Source organism: Exserohilum turcica (assembly GCF_000359705.1).
Source record: "Exserohilum turcica Et28A unplaced genomic scaffold SETTUscaffold_4, whole genome shotgun sequence".
NCBI classification, from domain to species: Eukaryota; Fungi; Ascomycota; class Dothideomycetes; order Pleosporales; family Pleosporaceae; genus Exserohilum; species Exserohilum turcicum.
Genome location: NW_007360247.1, coordinates 2,494,947 through 2,512,457, shown reverse-complemented (window position 1 = coordinate 2,512,457; position 17,511 = coordinate 2,494,947). Strand labels below are relative to the sequence as shown.

Here is a 17,511-nt window from a genome sequence, read left to right as displayed (position 1 = left end):
GAAATTCATCCCACAAGCCTAGCGTGCGTAACGTCGAGGTAAGTAGAGGCAGGAGGCAGGATGTCGAGGGCGGGTGATGGATAGGGCACAGGCAGGGTGGGTGCGGCTAATGGCGTGGGTTCTGGTGCGGACCGATAGTATGCGCGGGCGTCACACAGCAAGAGGCTGAGGTACACGAGTTAGTCGAGGTGACGCCGGGGTCTGGGCAGGATGAGGATTCGGGGAGGGGTGCAAAGGCAGGAAGTCTGGGGTAAGAGAGGCAGCGTGGGGATGTATGCAGGCTGCCGTGTTCCCATTGGCCGGGCGAGCAGCTCGACGGTAGGGTGCAGAGAGCCTAACGCTGGCGTTCAGGGCAGAGTGCGCAACGCGCGCGGGAGGGAGCTGAAGAGAGTGCGCGGGATGCTCACAGTCGACGACGGGTGCATGCAAAAGGGGGAGCGGTGCTGCGCGTAGGGCGCGAGGCTTTTGCTCACGTCGAGCCTGGATGCGTGGGGGGATCCTGGTCTAGAAGATAGCTGCTAAGAGATAGAGAGTAGCTGTGTAGGTGGGTACATGTATGGGCGCAGGAGACGGGCGCGGGTGGTGCTGCTGGGGTGGGTAGACGGCGATCTGGACGCACCGACGCTTTTATGTGAGTCGAGAGGGCGGCCGTGACGAGTCGAAGAGAGCGAGAGCGAGAGCGAGAAGGGGAGCGGGAGAAAATTGCACGATCGGGCGCGGCCATGGGTAGCTAGTGCTGCATCATGGTGGCCGTCGGCGGCAAGGCGGGAGCCAGCAAGGAGAGGGCAAGCAAGTATCTCTCAGGCTGAGCGCCGGTAGTCCGACACCCTACATGGACGCAGCCTGTCATGCAGCGCTCCATGGGCTGCAGCGCACACTGTCGGTGTCGGTGTCGGTGTCGCCGTTGTTGTGGTTGTCGTCGCCATGGCCATGGCCATGCCCTCGCCGTCTACATGTTTCACGACGTCGTTTGTCCTGCTGGAGCAGCCGGTTGCATGTGGAGCAACGTGAGATGCCCCACGCCCGCCATTGCCATGGTCGCTTTCTTTGTCTTTCTTTCCAGCGGGTCCTCAGGCGCCGATGCTGCAGGCGGTCGGTTCCGAAGCACATGGGTTGTCTGTGTGTGTATGTGCGTGTGTGTGTGTGTGGCTAGGGTGGGTATGTGTGGATGTATGGGTGGATGTTCGAGTAGGGCCCCACGGCACTCTGCTCGCACTCGTCGTAGCCTGTGCCTGAGTAGGAAAGCCGAGCATAGCCGCCTATCGTGCCTGACTCAGCACCCTCACGTCCACTGCCGTGCCGTTGCGCGTCAAGCGCCACGACTGACTTGAGTTTGAGTTTGGGCTGCTCGACTGCGAAGACAAGACCGGCCGTGTCCATGTCCATGTCAATGGGCAATGGCCCCCCCGCTCCTTTGTGCTGGTGCTGGTGCTGGTGCTGCTATTGTTTTGTTGTTGTGTGTGTGTGTGTGACCAATGAGGCGTTTACCCCGCATCTCTCTCTCTCTCTCTCTCTCTCTGCCTCCATCTCTCGTCTGTGCGCTGCAATGCCGCTGCCACCACCACTGCACATTCTCCTCGCTCGTCTCGCACCATGACGTACTTGTGCCTTGACCGACGACATGACGGCTACCTGCAGCTATCAGCATTGGCATCAGCATCAGCATCAGCATCAGCATCAGCATCATCATCAGCATCAGCAGCATCATCGCCATGGGTGCCGGATGGGGCCCACGCCATACAAGTATCGTCTGCCGCACAAGTGCCCCTCTCGGGCACTCTTTCCGGACCCACACACGACGCCACATACATCCATCTGCACGCATACATCCCAAGGAAGCAAAGCTTGCAAAGGCAAAAGGCACTCTCGCCCTCTCAATGGGCGCGCGTGGGGGGAGGGGGGAGGGGGGCACGGCATCGCTATGCCTCTCGCCCTCTCTCAACCCCTCGCCAACGCATCCCACGACTCCGCACTGCCCACCTGTCGCCGTCGCAGCCTTCACCCTCGATGCATGCCGGAACACGACCCGTCCTGCATGACTTGTGCTGGATCGGATGGACCTTGCATGCGACGCTGACTGCATACAGTGCATGCAGTACGAGCCTTCAGGGCTGCCCATTCATTCATCAGTCGTCGCTGACCGTTCATGGCTTACACGAGGCCTCGTACAATGGGCTCATGACATACTGCCTGACCAACAACCGCCCTCTATCATAGTAGCACCCTGCGCGCCCAGGATGCAGTCTTTTGTACCACAGCACCCGCTGCTGCTCTTCCTCGCGGCGCTCCGTGTCTCGTGCTCACCTTAGCCCTCTCGTAGCTGGACAGACGCGGTCGAGGCCAATGCGCTTTATACACGCCCGGCCAAGTGCTGCTCGAGCAGACCAATCGCCGCACCAGGAACCGAGCGCTAAGTAAGTATGCTTCTAGCGCAATGCCACACGGTCGCATACATGCCAAGCCTGTGACAGGCACCGTTACCAGCGCAATGGGAAGCATGTCAACAAAACATTGAGCTAGGAGAAAAATCGGTCGCGGAAGCCCCCATGAACCCGCCACTCATGGTGTAGAGTGCGATACGAGTCCACGCGTGGAAAAATGGCTCCACCTTGCAGAGCGATTCGTGGCCTCTTCTACACGCCAATATACACAGAGACTAATTGCAACTGACAACAGGCACACGGTTGACTCGAACGCCCAATCACCCATGCTCTCTCTCTCTCTCTCTCTCTCTCTCTCTCTCTCTCTCTCTCTCTCTCTCTCTCTCTCTCTCTCTCTCCAACCTCCAGCATGTGGCCTGGTACTTGTCTGCTGCAGTCGTATGTCTGTCATCCACCTCCCTCAAACGCAAGCGAACCTCTGTCTACCCATGCAGCATGTATGTACCTACCTCGTTTTCCCTATCTGTATCCCTGTCCTGTGGGTCCATGATAGAGAGAGAAAAAAAATTATACCTACACCTACACCTACACTGGATTGTCATGGCGCTTCGCCGTCCCGCATGCAAATCCTCTTCTCGCCATGACAACGCTTAGTACACCCTGTTCGACACATACCCTTTGTCACCCCAACCCACCACATTCTGATCATGTGCCAAGACCTCTCCAACCGCCACATCTTTGTCAACCTCTCCAAAAAAAATCTTCTTGGGGCAAAAAACATACAACAGCGGGCATTCGCCAGTGGTCACCCACCTGACTACTACATCGCCGGTCAAAGAGTTGACATGCGGGGAGCTAACGGGACCCGGTAAATTCCTTTGCCTATGGTCGTATGTGGAAGAATAGAGGTGCAAAGGGAAATATTTAGCAGTGGTTGACTTGAGACTAATGTTGGTGAGGTCATGCTAGTTCAGGTAACGTGTACATGGCACCAGTCTCATTTAGGTGCCTACCACTTAATAGTGACTCTTCTCCAGTTGTCTACATTTGGTGAATGCTATACACCTTTTTTATATAGTAACGCTGCAATGCGTGTCTTGTAAAGAAAAGGAAAGCAATTGCAGAATCTTTACTGTCGCACGTTTGGATAGGCTGGTTGGCGTCTTTGACCACCGTCCTGCTTCATGTTGGGCGAATTGAATATTTCAATAGTCATACTCTGAAGGCACTGTCAAGCCCAACGCGCATCATCAAGCGCTGCCAGGAATAACATACCAATCGAAATACCCAAGCATGGGTCCAGCTGATTGATACTCATCGCAATCACAGCCCCGAGAGTTTGGAGAAAGTGCCAAGCACAACATAGTGCTTCGATAGCACGCGACATGGCTGGCAACTAGACAGAAATAGGCGCTGCATAATTGTCATCCTCACCAACCGAGACAGAGAGAGGTGGCCAGTCTGGATAGTGCAGCACGTGTGCACCCCACTCGTCTCGCCTAGTTCGAGTGAGGGTCTTCCTGGTCATTGCAAAGTCCTTCTGTTGGTCAGTGTCGTTGACGTAATCCTGGTAGGTAACTTCCCCATGCCTCTCCCCTGTCTGAGAGTAGAGCATATGGGGGTACATGACGATCGGTGAACTTGCCGATCTTGTGCATGATGGTGTTGATTAGTCGCATGCTGAGCCAGCCCAGCAACTCCTTGAACGGTGGGAATGCGACATCAAAATGAAGGGGCTGAATAGTCACAAGCTGAGACTCGGCCTGACGTGCAGGTCGCTTACAATGACCGGATGCCATGTACCAATAGATGGCCGCAACAGTGTTTCACAGCCTCGGTTGTCGCCGTGTTTTTACACTTACCTTTTGGTATAGATGGAGTTTTGGGGGAATGGGTTCTCACCTTCTCCTACGGTAAGCCCCTATCGCGCAAGGCCTACGTAAAGTAGTGATTGGTGGTGCAGCTGACAAATGGGGATAATGCAGGCAAGCCACGGCCCAGTGATCGAGCGACATGTTGCAATTACGTGCATACGAAGAATGAGGGGGCGGGCGTGGGACGGTGTTGTTTGGAGCGAGTCAGGAGTGAGTGCGAGTGTGAGTGTGAGCGCTCTTGCTCTGGCAGTCGTGATCGCGCTAACACGGTCTTAGCGCGGCCTCACCAATCGACGTCATCGTGACTCGCGTTCTGGCGCGACTGATCCACTTTCACAAGCTTCGACGACGCGCATTTTCTCTCGCCAACCCCCGGCTGTTCACTGCCAAGTGCTGCTTGCCGCTTACAAGGATGCCTTCTGCAAGCGACACTCTTACCCTCATCAGCTCTTTGGCGCTCCGTCTGAGCATCTGGATCTTTTTGCGATGGGTGAGCTTGAGATGAAGTGACAGGTGGACCCATGCGACAACTAACTCCCGTGCAGATACCCACGACCGTTAGTAAACGTCATATAGACGGCAGCCAAAGACCCGCATGGCCATACTAACATGATACCTGACAGATTGTGCCTGCACTCGCAACCGCGCTTACGCTGGTCTACATCCCATCCTTCTTCACGAGCTTCCAGGACACGGCGCAGTACAAGATCATATCAGATGAGCTCGACATCATTGTCAAGGAGACTGTTGGTGGAAGGTGCGATGATTCGAGCGACGATGTAAAGCTCATCGATGGTGCAGACGATGGGCCATTGGAGGAGCTTGACGTTCAGGAGACTGTCGAGTATGAAGAGAGGGAGTCCAAGGTGCTGCGTACTCTGCTCACTGGACTTCCAAGCCCTTCATCTGCATTCTGGAGCTGGGTCACCTTTGGCATCAACATGGCCCTTCTTGCCATGGCTCTGGATGTTGTCTATCGCGCACCGCTGCTCCATCAATGCCATGACGCGAGCTTCGCCCGTGTCGGATACGTGTCGGAGACGAGTGCCAAAATCCTCGTACGCGAGCCGTTTGCCTTTGATGTGAGGGTTCTCTATCGCTCTGTCGACCAAGTCGAACGCTCATGGATGCACAAAACATATCCCGCAAGCAAGCCCGGTTACTGGCTCACCAATGAGACCGACTTCACAACTGTCCTGGACCTCGAGCACCTACGACCCGACCTGCCGTACGAGTACATTGTCGAGACCTCGCGCGGGAACATCACCGGTACCTTTACCACTGCCCCACAACCAGGACATATATCGCTGCTCAAAGACAACAAATACACGTTTGTCCACTCAAGCTGCATCAAACCTCGCGTACCGTACACACCGTTCCAACACCCGCTCGAGTTTCCCGGTATGAAGCACCTCGCTCGCTGGCTGCCCGAGCTGAAGCCATACTTTATGCTTTTCCTAGGCGATTTCATCTACGTCGATGTGCCACATCGCATAGGAAGCGACGCTGAGACGTACAGGCGCGAGTATCGCCAGGTGTACTCATCGCCATCTTGGCCAGCGGTCAGCAACAGTCTCCCCTGGATCCACGTCATTGACGACCACGAGATTCAAAACGACTGGAACAGCAACATGACGGGCGTTGCTGTCCCGGCGTACGACGCCTTCACGCACTACAACGCGGCTCCTAACCCACCTCCCCATCGAGAAGGCGTCACATACTTCTCCTTCACCCAAGGTCCAGCCGAATTCTTCCTCCTTGACACACGCCGATACCGCAGTTCTGCCACTAAGGACGCTTGGGATCCCTCAAAGACTATGCTCGGCGCCCAACAGCTATCCGACCTCGTTACTTGGATCAAAAAGGAGCCTCCGAGTGGCGTGCACTGGAAGTTTATTGTAACCGGCACGCCTTTTACCAAGAACTGGCAGTTTGGATCAGAAGACACGTGGGGTGGGCACTTGTACGAGCGCAGACGAATTCTAGAAGCTGCGTGGGATCTGTCGTCTACGCATGATATCGGCGTGGTGGTATTGAGCGGGGACCGCCATGAATTTGCCGCGACGTCGTTCCCACCGCCCAAGGACGGCAAATGGCCCATGAGTGCGACGGTGCACGAGTTCAGCACCAGCCCGTTGAGCATGTTCTACCTTCCGTTCCGCACGTACAAGGAGATTGACGACGAGGATGTGTGCTTGAAGTATCTTCCTGACGGCAACAGCAAGTTTGGGGCCGTGGAGATTACGACACCCGAGCATGGGGAGCAGAGTTTCGTCACGTATCGGCTGTTCATTGATGGAAACGAAGCCTGGACACACGTGGTGAATACGCCTCCGGGGAGAGCAGGAAGTAACAGGGCGAAGGATGCGGTGTGGGGATGAATGGGGAGAGGATTGGACATGCTTCTAATAGATTGTGTGAGCGTTGATAAATTTCGGTGTATGTTTTAGTAATATGGGTTGCAAGCCGAGGATTCGGGTTGATAGCTGAATGCAATTGTACATGTTCATTCCAGCCTTGCAACCAGCCGGGGGTATCTTTTCTTGGTTGGGATATACTCTTCACCCCCACTTCCTGCTGGCCTTTTCTTCATCGTCCTTGGTCCACTGCCTGGGCAGGACTGCAAAGACAAGATACGACGTATGTGTCTTGAGCTCCGGCTCGGTGCGATGCACCAGCCGCCCCTCCTTGTACAAGGTTCTACTCTCCAGGTCCTTCTTCGTCTGCGCCAGCCTATCGTGTTTACTCGGCGGCACACCCTCCATCTTCTTTTTCTGCTTCTTGGGGCCCGCCTCGTCTGCATCCACGTCTTCGCCTCTCTTCCTCGCCTCAGCCTTGCGAATGACCTCCTCCTGCTTCTCGCGCTGCATGCTGTGGAAGACTGCCGCACGACCTTCCACGTCGCGTAGGCGCTGCACGGCTTCCTGGACATTGGCTGGATGCGCATTCCCGCCTCTTACGCCTTCCTCCTGCAGACCGACGCGCTCGCGGCGCACGTCGAGCCGCTTGGCAATAATCTCAACCATGTCGATTTCGAGCCAGCCGAGGGTGCGCAGCGCAGATACCGTCTTGGTTACTTGTTCGATGCAGGGGCTAAAGGTACAGATGCGGACTGCATTGCGGGGGTTGAGCGGGGAGCGAAAGGGCTTCGAAGGCGTTTCTGAGGTAGCAGCCGTGGGAACAGGAGTAGCGTCGTTCTCGGTAGGCGTAGAAGGGTCAGTATTGACGGATTTCAAGGCGGCAGTCGAGGGCGGGGAGCGCGTGAGGTGCTTGAGTGCGTGCCATGGGGCGGGTAGATCGAGGAATATGCAGTCGGCGTCTGGGCCGTTTGACTCGTCCAGGCCAAAGCCGTGGTTGTAGACGTCGCGATGGGTCACAGTGACGAGAGGGTCGAGGCCGTGGTCTTTGATCTCGGCTTGAAGCTGCTTTGCGCGTGGTTCGTGGTACTCGAAACTGTACACGCCGCCGGTCCTCGTCTTGCGCTTCCGCTTCTTGGTCATGCCTACGGCGTTGTCCTCATGGCCGTTTGCGTCGAGCACAGAGTCTCGCTCTCCCGGGTAGCCATTGTAGACTGAGCGTATCGCAGCATGTGTAAAGCTTCCACTCCCTGCACCAGCCTCGATAATGTGGTCGCCTGGCCTTGCGCGCAGCCTCTGGAGAATGTAGCTGTAGTCGGGCGTATAGACAACCTGTGTGCGGTGCGGTAAAGACAGCGTCCACACCTCTGGCGTGGGCGGTATGAGGTGCGCAAACCCACTGCTCGCGGCGGCAGCCTTTACAATATCCTTCTTCACCACCTCGGGCTCAGCAGCGGGCGTGTCGTCGCTCTCATCTTTTCCGTCTCTTTTTCTCTTCTTCGACTTGCCTCGCGACCCAGTGTCGACGACCGACGCTAGGATCTGTGTGCCCCAGGGCTGGCCAACAAGCGTGCTGTGGGGAAAAGAACCAAAGCGCGTGTTCTCAACTTTGCCCTCTGCGTAGTCGGAATCGGCGTGGGGCTTGAGGACTGCTGGAATGAGGTGGTCGCGGCGCAATTGCAAGATACCCAGATTATCGGCCGTCGCGTGCGCTCCTGGATCGAGGAACGGCGAGCGAGAAGGCGCCATTGCGGGGTGTGCCAGAGGGAGAGGCGGCGGCGGCGGCGTGGGGAGTGTGCTGCCGAGATTGCGACAGAAATGCAGAATTCGCGACAGAAGCTCCACAAGCGCGAGTGCGAGGAGAGTCGAGAGAAAGATATTCGGCGGGGAGCTTTGCAGGCTGCGATTGGCGGGGCCCGCCAAGACACCGCTGGCAGGGATGCATAGTGTCTGGCCAGAAAACCACCCACGAAACGTGACTCTTGGGGCATTCGTGTTATTATTGACTCACCCCGTAAGCCGCATCCGGAACCCATACCTGGCCTGACTGCTGCTGCTGCTGCTACTACTATTTGTCGCTCCTGGCCACCGCTCTCGTCCCGTCACCTTGATGGTACTTGCTTTCCGGTCTTTGTCCCGCACCCCACTTCGACTTCCACAGGCCAGGCTAGCATATCAGAGCCAGACAACAAAAAGGTTTGTTGCCGCCATGGCAACTCCAGCCCGCACTCAGCCCCCCTGGAAACAGCCGCAGGCATCGAGTTCCGCAAAACTAAAAGTATGGAACTCATTGACCCGATCCAAGAACGACTTTGTTCCCATCGACCCTGAAGGCAACACAGTCAAGTGGTACAGCTGCGGGCCTACCGTCTACGATGATGCTCACTTGGGCCATGCCCGCAACTATGTCACCAACGACATCCTCCGAAGGATACTGGCCCAGTACTACGGATACAACGTCAAGTTTGTTCAGAACATCACCGATGTCGACGACAAGATCATTCTGCGCGGGCGCCAACAGCATCTCCTGGCCAAGTTCAAGGCGGACAACCCAACCGTCACCGAGGAGGTCATCAACACTACCGTAAAGGCCTTTGACGCATACATCAAGAAGAACCTTCCTCTGCTGAGTGAGGATGTCACCATTGGAAACTTCAACGACGAGTCGGCGCAAAAGTACGCCAATGTCATCCAGGGCAAATCCGTCGATGGTGCTGGTCCGGCGGGTGACAAGGAGGCCAAGATCAAGATGCATCTCCGGACAGCTGGCACCGCAGCGACTTCATTGCTGGCTCCGTCAAAATCAACCCCTGAAGATATTGAACTCTTTTATGCCGGCGCCGAGGATGTCCTGCTCCCGTATCTCGACTCACTCCATGGCTCCTCCATTGACGCAAGCGACCATTCCGTCTTCACGACGCTTACCAAGAAGTACGAGGCCCGCTTCAACGAGGATATGCGCGCCCTCAATGTCCTGGATCCCGATGTTGTGACCCGAGTAACCGAATACGGCGACCAGATTGTGTCTTTCGTGGACAAGATTATCCAAAACGGCATGGCCTACAGCACGTCGGACGGATCCGTGTACTTTGACATTGAGGCCTTTGAGAAGAAGGAGGGTAATCACTATGCGCGTCTGGAACCGTGGAACAGGGGTGACACAAATCTGCAAGCTGATGGCGAAGGCGCCTTATCATCGGTGAAGACTTCGGAAAAGAAAAACGATTCAGACTTTGCCCTGTGGAAGTCAAGTAAGCCGGGTGAGCCAGCGTGGCCAAGTCCCTGGGGCCCTGGTCGGCCAGGATGGCATATCGAGTGCTCTGTCATGGCTTCAGCTGTCTTGGGCGAACAAATGGACATTCACAGTGGTGGCATTGACCTATGCTTCCCGCACCACGACAACGAACTGGCTCAGTCAGAAGCTTATTGGGCAAAAGATGGCCAACCAACCCAATGGGTAAACTACTTCCTCCACATGGGCCATCTCTCAATATCCGGCTCGAAAATGTCAAAGTCCCTGAAGAACTTTACAACCATCCGTGAGGCCTTGAGTCGCGGAGACTGGAATGCGCGAAGTCTGCGCATCATCTTCTTGCTAGGAGGTTGGCATGACGGTATCGAAATCACCCCCGACATGCGCAAGTCGGGATCATCGTGGGAGAGCTACGTCACAAACTTCTTCTACAAGGTCCGCGACCTCGAAGTTAACCCCAACATTGCCTCTACAGGCGCAGAGGATGAGAAGATCCTGAGTTCGTTCGAGTCCGCCAAGACAAAGGTACACAGTGCACTGGCTGACTCGTTCGATACCCCCACGGCGATGCGTGCGATTTCAGGGCTCATCACAGACTACAACTCTGCAGACAAGGCTGGTTTGAGTGACTCTGTGTCCTTTGATGTCGCTCGCTACATCACTCGCATGGTCCGCATATTCGGTCTAGACGGAACAGCAGACCCGTACGATGGCGGCATTGGCTGGGCAGGTATTGACATTCCCTCAGCAGCCAAGGAGCACGTATATGCAGTGTCGCGGGAACGTGACGAGGTGCGCCAACATGCCATCGCCGGCGATCTCACAGACGAAGTCCTGCAATCCATTATTGCGCAACATAACCCCACACAAAAGCAGGACGCAGAAGCACTCCCGTACGCAGAAGTGTTGTCCACTTTCCAGGAGAGTCTACAGAATCTCTCTAAGAACAAGGCACCAGCAAAGGACTACCTCGACCTCTGTGACCAGCTCCGTGACACTCACCTCTGGGATCTTGGCATCTACCTTGAAGATCGTGAAAACGCGCCTGCAATGGTCCGTCCTGTCGACGCCGAGCTCCAGGCTGCACGCACGCAAAAAGAAGAGATTGCTCGTCAAAAGGCCGAAGCAAAGCTCAAGCGCGAGCGCGAAGAAGCTGAGAAGAAGGCCAAGCTTGCTGAGCAAGCCAAGGTCAACCCAAAGGATATGTTTAGGACTGAGGAGTACAGTGCTTGGGATGAAGAGGGCCTGCCAACCAAGGACAAAGATGGCGCGGATGTACCAAAGGCGCGGACGAAGAAGCTGAAGAAGGAGTGGGAAAAGCAGAAGAAGTTGTTTGAGGAGCATGCAAAGGCTTGAGTATGGCATTGTCGGTGTAGTATAGCAGGTCTTGTAAAAGCCAATGTCGGTTTTCGAGTAGACCAACTTATAAGTTTGGCCAACGTAGGTGACATCCCCACTGTGCAACCTCAAAGTAGACAGTCATGTGTACGTGAACTGCTACAATGATGTACTCGTTCTAGTAGGACTGTGTGATGGAAAATGGTCTAGACCAACACTGAACCTTTAGTCTCGCGATGATCTGTGCCGCCGTTTTGGAAAATCATGCCCAACGCTTCCTGTGGGAGCAATAAAACCGGGGGCCACTATACCTTACCAGTGGCTGTATGTTTGGGTAGCGATGATCTCCAAGCACCTTTTCTACGCATAGGGCGCGCCAAGACCTCCAACGCACGACAAGTATACATCATCAGTGCTCATGCCCACCTCTCGATTGCAACCTCGTCTCGACTGCAAGATTGGTCAGCACCCGCATGGTCACAGCATTTGCGTGTATCTTTAGAGTTCACCGGATCATGTGGAAATGTTCCTAGTCTGGAGCTAACAATGCAGCGAGATAACCGGGTTTTAGCAGACCCTCTTGCCAACCCCCTCCCCTCCGGACTTTTATCTCCGCCAATACGAGCGACTCAACACTGGCCCATCGTGCAGATGGATCTGGAACGCCCACGACTGGCAAAAAGGATCGGATTCCGACTAGCTTCCGCGGCCGGTGGGTGGGGATGATCCACTGCGACGAAGGCAATGGGCTCACCGTCGGTTAAAACACCGAAGCATGGGATGCCCTCGACCTTTCAACAGGATTCAAACGAGCCCTTGTCGTCTTTCTTCCAGCAGCCGATGAAATTCCTCTAGACGGGACAATGGCGTCGAATCGTGATATCGAGAAGGCGGTGGTGGCGTCCCACCATGACCAAGAAGTCGATACTTTGTACACTCTGATAAAAGCTGCGTCGCGGCCAGCACCCAGACATGAGAAAGAGCCAGGAGACGACATAGTCCGCGTGCCAACACAGGCATCCCAGGTATCACGCACCAGGAAGACGGTAGTAGGGCTAGCCAAAACCATGACCTCGCGCTCAAACGCCTCCATCCTTGATCCCGGCCCACCGCCTGACGGCGGCACGAAAGCCTGGATCCAAGCCTTGTCGGGCCACCTTGTCGTCTTCAACACATGGGGCATGATTGCCACATTCGGCGTGTTCCAGCAATACTACACGCAGAAGCTCAAGCTGGAGCCGTCGGCGGTATCGTGGATCGGGAGTTTCCAGATGCTGGGCCACTTTGCCCTCGGCATGCTCACGGGACGCCTCTTCGACGCCGGATTCTTCTACTGGCTTGCTATCCCCGGCATGCTGGTTTCGGCGCTTGCAATGTTCATGACTAGCCTGTGCACGCGCTACTGGCACTTCTTCCTCGCCCAGGGCGTCCTGACGGGCGTGGGAAACGGAATGCAGTTTGCACCCGTCCTCGGCCTCGTCAGCACATACTTTGCAAAGAACAGGAGTGTCGCGCTGGCCATCATGGCGTCCGGCAGTGCTACGGGCGGCCTTGTGTATCCGACTGTCGCGCGGCAGCTCCTCCCGCGGATTGGGTTTCCATGGACAGTCCGCGTAATGGGCTTCATGATGCTGGCCGTGGGAATCTGCTACTGCATGTTGCTGCGGCCGAGACTGCCGCCTCGCAAGACGGGTCCGGTGCTGGAACTGTGTGCCTTTAACGAGATACCGTATAGTGTGTTTTTACTCGCCGTGTTTCTGATTGCGCTAGGCCAGTTCTTTGCGTTTTACTATATCTCGTCGTTTGCGGTGGATGTCATCGACTTGCCGTACGAGTCTTCCATCAACGTTTTGCTTGTGCTGAATGGGGTTGGTGTCCTTGGTCGTTTGGTGCCGTCCTGGTTTGCGGACAAGTACACGGGGCCATATAATATCCTTATTCCATTTTGCTTTGTTTCCTCTCTTGTCTTATTCTTCTGGCCGCTGGTTTCCACCGGCCCTGGCCTCTACGCATGGGCTATCTTTTACGGGTTCTTCGTCGCGGGTTTCCAGGGCATTTTCCCTGCCGTCATGACGACGCTGACAAAGGATATGAGTAAGGTTGGAACAAGAAATGGACAGGGTCTTGCGATCATCGGGTTCGGCACGTTTGTCGGCCCGCCTATTGCGGGCGCCCTGATCCAGAGATATGGCGGCGGGTACCTGAGCGCGCAGTTATTCGCTGCTACGGCGGTGTTGCTGGGAAGCTGCATATTGGTGTTGGGGAGATTGAGTATTACGGGTGTGAAGCTCAGGGTGAGAGTTTAGCATGCATGTCAGTGTGGAATCACGTGAAATTGAATCTTGGTGGTAATGAAATGAATGCTACTTCAAATTTTACACCTTGCCTTTCAATTAAGTCGTATACAGAACATTGTTGCATTAGCCATGCACGAAATCCAGATGACCTGGAATAACTTAAACCTTCCATGTATTCCGCATTGAAACAACGCAGGATATAGAGCTACGTACGAGAAGCAAACTACCGATTTGAGATGCCCGATAGATAGATATGGAGATGAGGGCCAGACTTGCTGTAGTACGCACTTGAGCAGTGGATGATTAAGTAGAAGTGACCTCACAATTCACTTTCCATCACTTCAATAAAGCCTCTTTTTTTTGTATAACTTGAATTCATTCATGCATTATGTAGAAATCATCTCCCTACAAAAGTCCCGGGCCATATCGAAGAGAAAAGGAAAATCCACACATCGCAATTTCGCATTTGATCCTCTCCCCCACCACCCTTGAGATCCGGATATGCTCCGTACATTAATGTGTATGCGCATCTTCGCATGTACATGTGGTGATGATAAAGAAGGGGGGGATCAATGAAAGAAAACCAGTACTCGTGTTGAAAAGTTGAATAGTCAATCTGTATGGTGGTGATGGTGATTGTGGTGCTGGGGTCGTGGCCGTGCAGTGTGGATGAAACCGAGCTGTTTTCTGTTTTTATTTCTTTTTTTAGGGGGTGATGGCGGGAGAACGAAGCCGTGACAAGAGGTATCTCAGATGCACCTGGATTCTCAGGCTATTAGTTCAAATGTCCAAGTCTTAGCAGTTCCAGGACGAGGTATTCGGGGACACGAACCACCCAGTGACTGGTACGTCAGAATCCATATCGCGCGGCGAGTCGCGTCCATTGATGGGCGGCCATTTGTTCATCGTGCTGTCTTTGGAGGTGTCCTTCTCCTTGTTGATATCGTCGCGCATGTCCTTGGCGAGGTCATACGCATCTTGCAGGCTGATCTTGTCGTCGAGGCCCTTGTCCTGGATCCACTTCCACACCTTCTTCATGCCTAGAGTGCCTTCAATGACCGTCTTCTCGAAACCAGACACATTGTTGCTGTCAATGGGAATGTCGATCTTGTGATTGCCGTGCTCGATCGTGGCCCAGTAGGTGACGCTGTAGGTGGTTGGCTTTGGAGTCTCGGGGGTGGGGACGGCGTGGGGCTTGCGGCTACAAAGAACGGAAGGGCCCATAGTGGCCCAGTCATCCTTAGGGCTCATAGTAGCCCAGTCATCCGTAGCGAGGGGTGGTCCGTTGGCTTGGATGGTTGGAGCCGGGGTGTTCTCAGGGTAGCCGGTTTCATTGGTATGTTTAGGTGTGGACTTGAGCGTACCTGGAGACGAACATCCACCAATAGATGGACAATAACCTAACTTTGTCTCTACAGCGTAACAGCTGTCCCAGATGCAGGAATGAGGATCGCGGGTGTTTTTACAGCCCCGAGTCTCGCAGGTATTTTGACAGCGCGGAGTAGAGCAAGTATCGTCGATGTTGTTTGCATCCTCCCAAGATGCTGCCTGGCCCCAGCAACTCTCCTCTGCAGGACGAGCATCGGGTTGAGGGACGTGAACAGACTTGGCACTCTCAAAGTGACCTTCTTTGACACCAGTCTTTTCCTTCTCTTCTTTCTCATCGATGTCCTGGAGTGGGAAGGACTTGGAGCTCGACTGCCCGTTACTGTACTTTGAAATGTGTTCTTCTATGTGAGCAAAGCCGCGAAGTATCTCGATTGCTTCGTCTTTAGTCAATTTTGGGATGTCAATATGTTTGAGCAACTGGATGTTGCTAAGCTCCGACAACCTCTCCATGACAGACTTGAGGTATGCGCTGGATGTATGGCTCTCGGTAACTGAATCTACAGTGCTAGAATCCTCGGTACTTCCGGCGTCGGATTCGTAGACATAGCTGTCATCGAGGCTTGAGAGATCAAGTCGAGCATGTGAATCGCATGAACTGCTCCGCTCCGAATCCTCGATCTCAGGCATCTTGGAAGGTATGCAGCGTACTGGCTCATTGCCCTGGAATCCACCGTTATGGTGCCGAAGCAAGGTTTGTATGCGCTCATTCATCAACATATCGGCCTTCTTGATCTCCTGCAGGCTTTCTGAAACCATCTTGCGAAACTGCTCAGCAAGCTGCTCAATGTTGTTGGGAGCAGGCTTCGTGGATCGAGATGGCCAGTCAGATCCTCTGACAATAGACTCCGGAATTGCATGCACCTCATCCTTGTTCTGCTCTGAAGAACCTCAGCCGAAAGCAGCCTGTGTCTTGCCCGTGACTGCTTTCTCTTGACCAAGCTCTTTATCCCCAGTAGATGCAGCAGGAGCAATGGGCTTCAAGAAGTTAGTATGATCCTTTGGATCATCATCAACATCCTCTAGAGTCACTGTCGGCTGGTATTTGCGCCGGGATTTCAGGATCGGCTTGCGAGTAACCACTTTCTCGCCTGTACGCTGCGCTTGATTCTCGCGCGCGTCTTCAGCTGAAGAAGCAGAGCTCGGCGGGGTATATTTCACCGCATCCGTCTCTGCCTTCTTGCCAGTGATACCTTTATCGGAACCTGATGTATCCTTCGACTTGGGTCGTGTGTAGATTGGCTTTGGCAGAGGCATCGTTGATAGTACCGTGCTGGCGGTGTTGTCGTTCTGTGTGTAGGACGGGTTGCAAAGAGTATGGTGTAGAAGTGATGAGCTCTTGATGTAGGACACGTTTTGATGTGTAAAGTGAGAGGAGCGGGGGTAGTCGAGGAAGAGGAGCAGTTGTTTCTGCGGTGTAGTGCGCGGTGAGATTGGGAACAGGCCACTCGGCTAGGATCGCTGGTGACGCAGCTTGGGGACTGATTGAAGGTGAAGGTGAGAAAGAGTTAGCGTGAGCGGTGATATGATGTAATAGGCATCTATGTGAACTCTAGTGAGTCTGTCAGATGGCAACTTTCCCTGAACAGCCCTGGATCGTTTGGTACCTTGTCTTTGACAATATTCAGTTCCTCGTTGTTCAATATGGTAGTCGAGATGGCAATCTAATGAACTCTTGCATCCAATCGCAACGCCCAATCACCCACATACTCTGCGTTGCTCTTCCTCTTACCATGATAAACCCAAGCGCGGTCCATCAGCGCAGCAACGGCCTTCTCTCTCCAACCCTATTATCCCACCAAACCCATCCCCGGCGCCCAGTCCCGTCGTCAATCTCTTCTACTTCAAACTCTCTCGGCTCCCCCCTCGTCCTTCGCCACCACCTTCCCCATCCCTCGCTTCTCCTCACCCATACGCCCCCACTCCCGTCTTCATGCACCACATAGCCGCCTTTGCGCGCCCTCGCACCCAACAGAACCAGTTGCATGCATTTGGACAGCCAGTAGAGGAAAGAAACGATAAACAGCGTACAAAAGATGGTGACTAGGGATGTCAAAAATGTGATGGTGGATACCTGGCAGCCTAAACCTGCCGTTCGCAGCTCGAAGCGCTCGCTGCGAAGCGCGCAGATGGAGTCGTGGTGGAGAGGGGAGAGAAGGGGAAAGGTTTTTGATAATGTGTCTGTGGGGAGAGGAAGACATGTCGAAGACTATTTACCACAAGTTTAGCAATGCAGCCATAGCAAGTAGCTTGCTAGGGCGTGAAGCTACACATGAAGAATGGAACGTACAATTGCACACCAACCGCAATGTCCCTTGCTCCTATGGCAATCTCCGCAATCGAGGTAGCCCCAGCATAGTCTAAGTCGCTCCCAGTCTTCCCCGGAGGCTGTTTCGAGGCGTTGTTGCACAATCTCGGTTACATTGATGGACGCGTCATGACTGCGCTTGGCAGGGGTGCCAGGGCAATTTGACGACATGATGCACTAGAACGATGCAGCACTTCAAAAAGCAAAAGAAACGTGCAAATAAGAATGCGGGTGATAGGCGAGATGGAAGGAGGGTTGGGAGAGAAGAGAGAAGGGGGACGTGCGAGGTGTGGGGTTCTGGCACCTGAGACAAGATT

At 54.4% G+C, this 17,511-nt stretch overlaps 7 protein-coding genes across 7 annotated transcripts; 3 read left to right on the top strand and 4 right to left on the bottom strand.

Annotated features, from left to right (window-relative positions):
- Positions 1-1,149: 1,149 nt before the first annotated feature.
- SETTUDRAFT_33379 (uncharacterized protein) lies at positions 1,150-1,714 on the bottom strand (the record flags this gene model as incomplete). The annotated part of the gene is made up of 2 exons (XM_008029939.1): positions 1,150-1,412; positions 1,603-1,714. 2 exons carry the CDS (start codon positions 1,712-1,714, stop codon positions 1,150-1,152), a joined length of 375 nt encoding a protein of 124 aa, XP_008028130.1.
- Positions 1,715-4,667: 2,953 nt separating this feature from the next.
- Positions 4,668-6,636, top strand: SETTUDRAFT_33378 (uncharacterized protein; the record flags this gene model as incomplete). Its single annotated transcript, XM_008029938.1, has 3 exons — positions 4,668-4,745; positions 4,801-4,812; positions 4,879-6,636. 3 exons carry the CDS (start codon positions 4,668-4,670, stop codon positions 6,634-6,636), a joined length of 1,848 nt encoding a protein of 615 aa, XP_008028129.1.
- A 180-nt stretch (positions 6,637-6,816) lies between these two features.
- On the bottom strand, positions 6,817-8,361 carry SETTUDRAFT_33377 (uncharacterized protein; the record flags this gene model as incomplete). Its single annotated transcript, XM_008029937.1, has 1 exon — positions 6,817-8,361. The coding sequence occupies one exon, from the start codon at positions 8,359-8,361 to the stop codon at positions 6,817-6,819; it is 1,545 nt and encodes a 514-aa protein (XP_008028128.1).
- Positions 8,362-8,763: 402 nt separating this feature from the next.
- Positions 8,764-11,299, top strand: SETTUDRAFT_164547 (uncharacterized protein). The gene has a single exon (XM_008030501.1). The coding sequence runs from the start codon at positions 8,822-8,824 to the stop codon at positions 11,219-11,221; it is 2,400 nt and encodes a 799-aa protein (XP_008028692.1). The 5' UTR covers positions 8,764-8,821; the 3' UTR covers positions 11,222-11,299.
- A 767-nt stretch (positions 11,300-12,066) lies between these two features.
- On the top strand, positions 12,067-13,509 carry SETTUDRAFT_93727 (uncharacterized protein; the record flags this gene model as incomplete). Its single annotated transcript, XM_008030500.1, has 2 exons — positions 12,067-12,816; positions 12,892-13,509. The coding sequence occupies 2 exons, from the start codon at positions 12,067-12,069 to the stop codon at positions 13,507-13,509; spliced, it is 1,368 nt and encodes a 455-aa protein (XP_008028691.1).
- Positions 13,510-14,295: 786 nt separating this feature from the next.
- SETTUDRAFT_33374 (uncharacterized protein) lies at positions 14,296-16,143 on the bottom strand (the record flags this gene model as incomplete). The annotated part of the gene is made up of 2 exons (XM_008029936.1): positions 14,296-15,767; positions 15,825-16,143. The coding sequence occupies 2 exons, from the start codon at positions 16,141-16,143 to the stop codon at positions 14,296-14,298; spliced, it is 1,791 nt and encodes a 596-aa protein (XP_008028127.1).
- Positions 16,144-16,488: 345 nt separating this feature from the next.
- SETTUDRAFT_164546 (uncharacterized protein) lies at positions 16,489-17,424 on the bottom strand. Its single transcript, XM_008030499.1, has 2 exons — positions 17,177-17,424; positions 16,489-17,095 (listed from the first exon to the last, which is right to left on the bottom strand). Exons 1-2 carry the CDS (start codon positions 17,363-17,365, stop codon positions 16,643-16,645), a joined length of 642 nt encoding a protein of 213 aa, XP_008028690.1. The 5' UTR covers positions 17,366-17,424; the 3' UTR covers positions 16,489-16,642.
- Positions 17,425-17,511: the final 87 nt, after the last annotated feature.

Coding starts and splice junctions, on each gene's coding strand:
- SETTUDRAFT_164547 (XM_008030501.1), top strand. CDS start 8,822: ATGGCAACTCCAGCCCGCACTCAGCCCCCCTGGAAACAGCCGCAGGCA.
- SETTUDRAFT_164546 (XM_008030499.1), bottom strand. CDS start 17,365: ATGTCGTCAAATTGCCCTGGCACCCCTGCCAAGCGCAGTCATGACGCG. Junction 17,096..17,176: donor ATTGCGGTTGGTGTGCAATT/GTACGTTCCATT, acceptor TGTGGTAAATAG/TCTTCGACATGTCTTCCTCT.